This window comes from Nematostella vectensis, chromosome 1 (assembly GCF_932526225.1).
Source record: "Nematostella vectensis chromosome 1, jaNemVect1.1, whole genome shotgun sequence".
NCBI classification, from domain to species: domain Eukaryota; kingdom Metazoa; phylum Cnidaria; class Anthozoa; order Actiniaria; family Edwardsiidae; genus Nematostella; species Nematostella vectensis.
In genome coordinates, this window is record NC_064034.1 from 18646094 (window position 1) to 18655943 (window position 9850).

General features: G+C 36.8%; 1 protein-coding gene across 1 annotated transcript; it reads right to left on the bottom strand.

The window, feature by feature from the left end:
• Positions 1-2730: 2730 nt before the first annotated feature.
• On the bottom strand, positions 2731-9181 carry LOC116618239. The gene is made up of 8 exons (XM_032381735.2): positions 8448-9181; positions 7666-7928; positions 7057-7171; positions 6420-6657; positions 6034-6062; positions 5413-5720; positions 4312-4363; positions 2731-4078 (listed from the first exon to the last, which is right to left on the bottom strand). The coding sequence occupies exons 1-8, from the start codon at positions 8737-8739 to the stop codon at positions 3969-3971; spliced, it is 1407 nt and encodes a 468-aa protein (XP_032237626.1). The 5' UTR covers positions 8740-9181; the 3' UTR covers positions 2731-3968.
• Positions 9182-9850: the final 669 nt, after the last annotated feature.

Consider the following 9850-nt stretch of genomic DNA (forward strand, 5'->3'; position numbering starts at 1 on the left):
AAGTGAGCACGCCATGAGTCAGCGGCAAAAAAGTGAGAACAGCTGTTCAACATGGCGGCAGGTTCGTCGAGGTGTGGTGAGTTTGAGGTGGGATTCCCTCCACATTATCCACGCTGGGAGCACTGTTTGTCACATTAGTTCCTCCAGAATTCGCTTCAATTTCTGAAGAGTTCTTCTGCAAGAGTAGCTTGCTCGTGAATGTTTAAGTAGGCGTGTGTGAGTAGCAGCGTAATTAGCCATGACAAAGGTCACAAGCTATGTTGTGTATTGTGAGTTGTCAGCAAGGCAAACGGCACAGGTCTACACAACTTGCATCTGTCATTGAATGAGCATCCGCGTCCTTTCCCCTTTAAAGGATCTACGATAATTCAAACTGGCTATCATCAGAGAAAAATAATCTTATTGAGCCATTCTGCTTCACTGAACTCAGAAGCTTTGGAGAAATATTTAGCGGGCGACTGTTGGTTTTTGTGACAGCGCCGAAACAAAAATCGAATGCAGCACTAAAGCATGGAAACGAACTTAGACAAAATGGTACTGTTTCACGAGCGAGAAAATGGCTGTAATGTAAGTACGGGTGAATGGATCCACCGATTTTGCACCAAGCTGGGAAACGACTTCTTCTGTGAAATTGAAAAGGAGTATGTTCGCGATCAGTCCAATCTCGTCGGGCTGGACGAAGAGGTGTCATGTTTTTCTCAGGCGTTGAGCGTCATCTTAGATAGAACCGACAAAACCGATGATGATTTTGTTCGATTTTCTAAAATCTCTTATCAGCCTAATGGAATGGATAAAACAGTGGCAAAAGCTGCCGAACATTTGTACGGTTTGATTCATGCTCGATATATTCTTAGCGAGAGAGGATGTAAAAAAGTGCTCTACAAGTATTTACAGGGTGATTTTGGTCATTGCCCGCGCGTGCTTTGTTCTAATGCCAATGTACTTCCCATAGGGCTATCCGATCAAGCAGGAGAAGAAATGGTCAAAATTTATTGTCCCAAATGCAATGAAGTTTATGAACCAAGGCAGCTCAAATACTGTTATATCGATGGTGCATATTTTGGTACAAGTTTGCCTCACATGGTCTTTATGGTATATCCCGATTACAGACCTGATATAACCTCCGAACATTACGTCCCAAGATTATACGGCTTCAAATTGCACGGGACTTCTTACAGCCAAAATATAACAGAAAATAGGAAGTTTATCCCCAAACCTAAAGGTGTCCCTAGATTTACAGTCAAAAAAACAAAGCTGAAGTAAACACAAAACTATCACTAAACTATCAAGTAAATATTCAAAGATAGTCTAACGAGGTATTTATTTATTTCTAATAACTTTGCATAAAACAGCTTGATAAAAGTGTAAATATATCCATTGTAAAATTATCAGGATTATTTTGTGATAGTTTGGATTGAAGCAGCCCTAAAAGAAGGGCATTAATATGTATGGCCATAATTAAATTAATTGCTATCAGCTTTCAACATCATCCCAGATACTTAACCTAATCCAAGTATGACTCAATAGTATTACCCTTAAAATGTTAGTATAAATACTCCCGTTTTAAACACAGTTTTATATAATAAGAAATGTCTTTTAATGAGTTTTAAAAATATTCTTTAGACATGATTTTTTGTAAATAATATATTTTGCAGTGGTAAGAATTGAGATTTATCATTAACGCCTTTTATAAATACCGAAAAAATTCTAATGTTGTTTGGATTGTCCATGAGTACTTCCTATTTCTTTTTTGCTATTTGATGGGTTTCTAGAGCATGAGAATGCCCTGCTGTGACATGCTAATAACTAATTGTGAGTCATGCCAAATTTTATGTTGAAACTGTAATGCAAGGATGAAATCTGAAATCACAAGGAGACAAATGTACTATTACTTATGGAAAACCACAAACCAGAGCCTATTTATATAAACAAATTATGATGTTTCTTAACAATGCACAAAATGCTCAAAGATAGAAGTGTGAAGATTGAAGGAATAATTCACCCTGTTACACTAAAATTTAAGAACATCATTAAGAACATATTCAGCCTTATATCGTCAGCCCAGCCTCAACTGAAAACTAAACGTTCTTAGACAAAAAAAGAGTGTAATTCAAAGTTTTAGTTTTCTTCAATATGCTTATTAATGCTATTGTGTACTTTACATTGTAAAATGTCAGTTAAAAAAAATATATCATTCAATGTGTGCCAAGAGCTTATTTATGTAAGGTAAAGAATGGAATATTAATTCAATAAAATGATTTGTACTTATGTCTAGTTCCTGTGTTCCCTGATAGCAGAGGCCCCTACCTCTGTATTTCGCTGGGCTGGCGTTCGTGAGAAAAAGAGATGCCAGCCCAGCAAAATACAGAGAAAAGGGGCCTCTGCTAGCAAGGAAGTTCTTGTGTTATTCTCAATTAACCCCAGTCAAAAGCAGCTGTTCAACTTTGAAGTGCAAAAAATATGCTTTTAACTTGCACAAAAAAATCCTAAATGGATTTTAGTGCAGGTGCATACCAAATAATTTTTCAAGCGGGCTTCAATACCAAAAATTAAATCATTTCAATTCCATTGTTTCTCTGTTCATGGGAACCAAAAATGATAATAGAAATCAGAACATGTTAAATATCAACTATATTTGTAATATGATTCTAGAGGTTTTGAGAGAGAAAAATCCAGAGGAGATCCTAAAGAAAATTTATCATAGGAGGGGCAAACATAAAGAAAACCAAATAAAAAGAATAAATATATTTACTGATAATCAATAACTACAAATATTTACAAATAACAAGAGCAATATGTATATCTTGCAAGGGTCTAGATAATAATCTGTGTCCGAGGTTCTTAAACCACCAAAGTCAAAACAAACTGCACAGTCTATAGAAACAGTGGTACTGTGGAATAAAATTCGAAAAACCGTGCCCGATTTAAGGCAAAACTGCATCACGGCAAACCCTTATGCCCCCTCCTAAAATTAGCTAATGAATATTTTCCTGCAAGTTGTACCAACAGTATTAACTATAAAAACTATCCATTATAATATAGATGGATTTTAAAACCTTAACTGTGATTTCCAATATTCTGTGAACTCCTATTAATACTTTCCAATAGCTAAACTGCTCTCTGGCTATAAAATAATAGTTGGTGCTTTTTTATTGGCCAATATCTTAAAGAGAGCTGGCGTCGTTGGAAACCACTGGCCAATGAGAAGCTTCAAGGGTTTTGAATGATACAAGCCAGAACATGATTCGTTTCGTATTGGACGAAAAACCATAGCAACCCATAGCAACATATTTTGCTGTTAGCTCTTACACCTGAATACAGTAATATATAGATTTAGGCATTGCCTAATAGCGGAGCTCCAAACAACCAAATCTTTGCTTATTTTTGCTTAATAATTTGAAATATTAAATATTATTATGTTTCTGTTTTTGACGACGTCATCGAAGACGTCATGTGACATCGTCACATGTGACATGTGTTTTTGCTTCTAGTGACAGACAGACATCGCGTCATGAAAACTCGAGACCATGGGTTGCCAATATTTGTTACCATTTGTTTTATATATCACTTTTTCTTAGGTATGGGGCTCCGCTATTATTCTTGTGTTAGTTTAGGTGATCAGGTTAGACTCAAGCTAGTTCAATAAATTCCAATTTAATTAAAATATACAGATTTTTGAAATATCAAAAGGATTATCAAAATTTATATGGCTTCTTAAAATAGTGCATAAAAAACTGCTGTAGAGTTACGATATGGCAAATCCTACATTTTTCTTGCCATAGAAAAAGTTATTCCAAAAATTTATTCTGGGCCTGAAGAACAGTGTGAAGTCACAAGCCTTTCACCAAAAATGCGGCTTTTAGAGTTGGAATAATGTTCTACCTCTGCTGAATTATTATTTTTTAACATCAAGTAATTTTTTCTGTCACAAAAAGTGTTCTAGAATAAGCAAGTATCTCTGGCCACGGCTACAATATAGGTATAACTCTATCTGGCTCACTGTACCCAGGATTAGCAAAATCAATCATCTTGTCTTCTGATCTTTGTGGCTTGACATCACATACTGCATACAAGGGCCCTTGTATAAATAAAAGCGAAGTTTAGTTAGGGATCTTATAAAGTTAAAAATAAATCCAAAAATCTGAGCAAACTTCGGAAGTGGTTGGATGGGTCAAGGGCCAACATGAAAACAATCTGATTTTTTCATGTCGACTGCCCATAATGTGTTTATTGACCTTATTTGCCTTTGAGTCCATAGGCTTAAAACCACACAAACAACAATAGCATACAGAACTTACTGAAGAAACATACCTGTTGCTCCAGGTTTAGTGCAGACCAGTTGCTCAGTGTGTGCTGGTTCTGACTGTTATATAAAGTAAATAATGGATTTTTAGTGAGATGAAGGATATACAGACCACCCATCCAGCCTCCCTAGCCACACCTAAGGATCCTAATAGTTTGTTGATTTTGTTGAAGTTTGATGCAAGCAATGTAGGGACGGCAGAGAACATGAAGGGAAGGAAAGTTTTTACCATCGAGTCAATTAAGGAGGCTAGTTAGTAATTCTTTATAGCATTTTTTTTAACTTACTCGTTATATAGTTGACGTGTAGTAGTCTCAAATCTCGTCCAATTTTATTCATGTTTTTGGAGGAAGATATTTAATCATCCGTATTTGATGTGCTACTGTTTTACTTTATTTATCGGTAACCAATTTAAAGTTATTTAACATATGAACAGACCAGTATTTTATAAACTTTCCGATAAATTTTCAAAAATAACCAATGCTTTTTCTTTAAATTTGCGGAGAGACATGACTTATACTTAGGCATGATGGGGATCATAGTGGCAAGTCTAATCTGACCATGTAAATTTTTTTTGTCCGCATTTTCTACCTTCGCTTCAGGCCACATTGCGTTATCCTTCAATTTGTTTTAGAGAAAGCAGATACACCTTTGTTGTATTCAGCCAAAGAAAGCTTAGTGGTTGTCTTCATATGTACGTAAAGGACAGGGGTATGGATTATTTCTATTAGACATGACCAAAGAGCGAATTCAAATTATTATTTATATTTCGAATCCTCTTGAAAATTCAATGTCTTTGCTTAAAAATCGACAATAAGCAATTCTGTGATTTCTCGTTTTAATGGAGCTTTGGGGACTCTAAAATACAGTTACTCAGCAAGTTCTGTCCCTATCCCGAAATACAATATTGAGTATGAAGAATATTTATCTCCTTCTCTATTCCGAGCCAAAAAAACTTGCATGCTCAATGGAACCCCCTAATTATTCATGTTGTGGACCTAGAAGACATTTGCACAGGCATAGAGACATTCTAAATTGTTATGTAGCAAACTAGTTTACTGGTGGTGCTGTAACTGTAAACAAACTGTATGGTGTAAAATTCAACATACCTGTTTTGGCAGCGCTGGTATTGTTACGTTCTGATACAAATGTTGATTTGGACGCATTGGAGGCGCTGTGTTAGCAGGGAGTGATGAACTTGGCTGCTGGTAACAAGGCTGTGGTATTAAGACTTCTTGCTGTGTTTCTAGCGCCTGGTAGGATGAGGCATGGCCACTAGCATTGTTGTTATTACGCACTAGTGGCTGATATGGTCTTGCAGGTAAGGGCATGGGCTCTACTGCGTCGTATGTTGAAGCAGCATTGCCTTCTTGGATATCTATGCTAGGGTCTGGGCCTCTTTCATATGTGGGGTTGACTATAAATGTTCAAAGAACGCAGAAGTAAGCAAAATATGATGAGTGTGTCGCAATTTGCCGAATCTGAAATTTATCTCTCAATTCCTGTTCTTTTTTTGACAACAGTAATTCTGCTAACTTTTGATGGCTTTTTGTAAGAAATCGTGTCAGTTATTGCTATTGACCTATATAGTTTTGTGTATTTTAAAACCAGGCACTAAAACAAGTATTCACAGTAGAAACCTTCAAAGGGTTGGACTTCATACTGCACTTGCTACTAACAGAGACATGTTTGGGGTTATGGTAATACCCTAAATAAACAACAATAGTTACCTTCGGAACCAGCTCCCTTGCGCTTGTCTCTGTAACATTAATCATTAAAATAAATAATTCAGTTTTTTTTATTATTTAGCAACACAATTCTATACATTTTGGGTAACGTAGATATTTTTTTTTAAAAAGCCCTTTTGATTCTTTTGTATCAGACGCAGTAGTGGCAGTGACCTAAAACAATAAACCTTAATTAATTGTTATATGTTTATTTTGATTTTTTTCTGAGGAGGGGTTCCCTCTGCAACTGTTAGGGTGGATATAAGAGGTGGACCTCTGCATTATCTCCTTTCAAGTTCATTTTCTAGTTTGTGGATCCCCAAGTCTACATCCAACTGTAAACTGAATTATATATTGATTAATAACTAATTAAAGCACCAGAAACTCACTCTGCACGGCATTTGTGAACAAAAGCACAAACAGCCACAAAAATGACAGCCACCAAGCTCCCCACTACAGCAAGAGCAATAATGATTCCATGAGATGAGGCGGGATCTCCTTGACTCCTATCAGTAGCACCAGGGCTCTCAGTAATATGCAATGTTGATGTTGATGAAGATATGGAGGTACGGAAGACAACAGTTGAAGAAGGCAGGTTTGGTAGAAGGGTAGGTAAAACACCATTAACTAAAAAAATAAAAGCAAGCTGTTAGTAAGCTATATTTCTAGCTTTTGAGAGGCCTTAACATCTCGAGTTATAGGGCGGGCTTGGAAGGCTCACAATCCAGTCCTTTTATTATGCAGGATGTCCCTTTTATAGGTTTGAGGTATAAATGTTATCTGCTGTAAATTGAGTCTATTCTTATATTTGTAGAATGATCATTTTTGGTTTGTCGTTGATGTAACTATCAGCCATACCTCATGGGTTTGGAGAAAATGTCTTGTTTGCTTCCAATTGAGAATTGTGATTGCTCATTTTTTAACACAACATTAGCAGCCATTAATAGAGTCAAAACTAAACATCTCACAGGCTCCCTACAACATGTCAATTAGTATACGCATGATTGTCACTGCAGGGCTACTCACATGAGCGGGATCCAGATGACTTGAAAACTAGAACAGAATTCCTTGTCCCTTTGTTACATGATATATAAAGTGCAAACACTAGACCGTTGAACTGCCGCCCAAATGTGGGCTGCCACTGGAAACAAATGAAATAAAAAAAATATATAAAAGATGTTTGATTAATATTCCAGGATCCTGGAAAATGCACATCGGGAAGAGACTTAAGGTCAAGATCTATTAGACAAATCACCCAATTTATGCTATTCAAACATAATAGTCAGCGGCTGTAAATATAGCAAGTGAAATATGGTATCTCTTGTCTTCTGTACTTTTGTTTTGTCCCAAATTTTTGTATCATTATAGCAAGATGATTATTATATTGATACATTGATTGTCATAATTATTTACTCCAAAGTTCCTGCTGTCCTAGCGCTAACCCCAACTGTAAAAGATGTGCTTCAGAAGGGAGGGGGGGTGTGTGGAGCTCCCAAGCTCAAGAAAAAGCATTCAAGTACATTCAAGATCACCTTTTCCTCACAGTAGAGTACTTAAAAAAATTGCAAACATTGGAGGGGGTTTAGCCTCCACATCCCCTTCTGCAGCCCTTGGAGAACAGCACAATTTACTTACTTGAAGAACATTATCCTTAACACCAGAAATGACATGGAATGTGGTTTGGTGGTATCCAATTGGCCAGACTTGTCTCCAAACACCTTCGTAAAAGTAGTAGGACTTTGAGCTGTCAATGCTACAGTCTTTAGTGTTCTCGGCAATGACACCATTTATCTGCACACATAGCGTGCGCTTTCCTGATATTGACAGGTTAACCACAGGTGCATCCTGGGTAGTGTAAGTCTCGCATTCTTTTTTAGCACTTAGCCGGAATATAGAGTCTGAAAAACAAAGAATGGCCATGTCAAAATATATTGAGTTACTATAAACTTTATTCAGGTAGCGAGTGTGTGGTTTTTCAATACCAAGTTTGTAGCAAGGGCACATATTTTCATATACGCCAGTGCCCCACCCTCCCGAACCCTTCCAAAAACACACCACTATATAGCCTTGCAGTATTCTGTCGCATAACAAAGCGGAAAAAAATTAATAAATGTCACAAGTATGCTCTAATGCAGTATGTGAGTCTCTAGTGTTTATAACCAATAAATGAAAGAATAAAAAATGCGGAGATATGCATTCACAGTCATAAATACATTAAGGTAGAATTTTAAAATTCTTTCAAAGAAGGGGCCAGTCCAGTCCTTGCTTAGCGGATATTTTGGTAAGTCTTATAGTACGAATGAAGTACTTACATTACATCTTTAATCAGTCAATCTTTTACTTTCTAAAGATTATTCGAATAGAAGTAAAAACTTATCAACAACATATTGTTGACTGTAGACAAGGTTCAGCCTCACCTCCTGTGATAATGTTGTTCGGTAATGTCCTTGGCAGGCTTGTTGTTAGATTTAGATCTGTCACACATTTCAACATATGCACAAGAAACGTCGACTGTCCAAAAGAACATTGACAACGGCAGCCTTCCGAAGTCCTAAAGCCGCCTGCTTCCGAACAACTCGCACAATGGATGTCAGGATTTGTGAATATATCGCCATTGAGTTGTCTCGTCACATTATAAATAGGGTTAAACGCTCTAACCTCCTCAGAAAGCACAACAGTGAGAATTAATATCAATGTTGTTGAAAGCATTCCTTTACATAGGGGTTCGACGCGATTCTGTAATGAAAGTCACATCGGTTACTGTGAAACCAGCTGAAAGAGTTGTACGTGGATCCAGTAGAAACTTTATAGCATCATCAATTGGTAAAGACAACCATTGGGTTCAGCTCTTTTCTTTGTGAAATATTTCACGGTATTGTATAGGCGCTGAGAGGATAAGGACGGCTCTTCACTAGCTGTAGGGACTGCATGCCCGTGACGATATAACCGGAAACTAGTGTGTGACAGATGGGTGTGACGCCCTAGCTCGCTGCTTACAAATGACGTAGCCGGAAGTTGTGAACATATTAAAGAAGGACCTGCGGTATAAAAAGCGCGTGCCCGTGGGCAAAATGACTTTTGTTGTCAGTAGACCTCCGAGCTGTGCGGAGCCTCTAACATTAACGCAACTATTATTTTCGGTTTTCTATCTCAAAATAAATGAAAAACCCATAAAAAGACTCATTATCAAAAGATAATAATCATCAGTCCCAAATAACATCAAAATGCGACCTAACGATGTCTCAAAATACTAAAAATAGCCGGTAAAATGAATAAGAAGTTGGTAAAACAGAGCCATTTTATCTGCCGGAAAAAAATATCAATCACTTCCGTGTGCGGTTAGTTTGGTAAAATGCAGTGATGTCATTTGCGATTTTCCATCAAAATTACGAGAAAGTACTTCCTCAACATGCTATAAAATGTAAGAGGGGATTTGGTAAAAATATGCTTTTGAGTGAATATTTACAACTTTTGAATCAACTAGATCCACAAATAGAGCAATAAAATATCATACAAGACAATTAATCAACTCATCATCAAGTATGACTTTTTTCTTTGCCTTTTTAATCTCCTTTTCCTTCCCATTCAAGCTAGATATCAATTGCACAGGTCTTGGAGAAGTCAATAAAGCGCCATTTGCTTTCCCGCGTGTTTTAGGAAAAATCCTCGTTTTAGCATATCAGCAACCCTTTTCTTCATCACCATACAAAGATAAGTTCATATAAAATATTGGATTTTAACAGTTTCTTCCTACAGCTTCTTGATTCAGTGGACTCTGATGAAATCCATAAAAGTTTTGTGAACTTTCAAAACGATTCAT

Coding starts and splice junctions, on each gene's coding strand:
- LOC116618239 (XM_032381735.2), bottom strand. CDS start 8,739: ATGCTTTCAACAACATTGATATTAATTCTCACTGTTGTGCTTTCTGAG. Junction 7,929..8,447: donor GAACAACATTATCACAGGAG/GTGAGGCTGAAC, acceptor TTTGTTTTTCAG/ACTCTATATTCCGGCTAAGT. Junction 5,721..6,033: donor CAAGGGAGCTGGTTCCGAAG/GTAACTATTGTT, acceptor GAACATTTATAG/TCAACCCCACATATGAAAGA.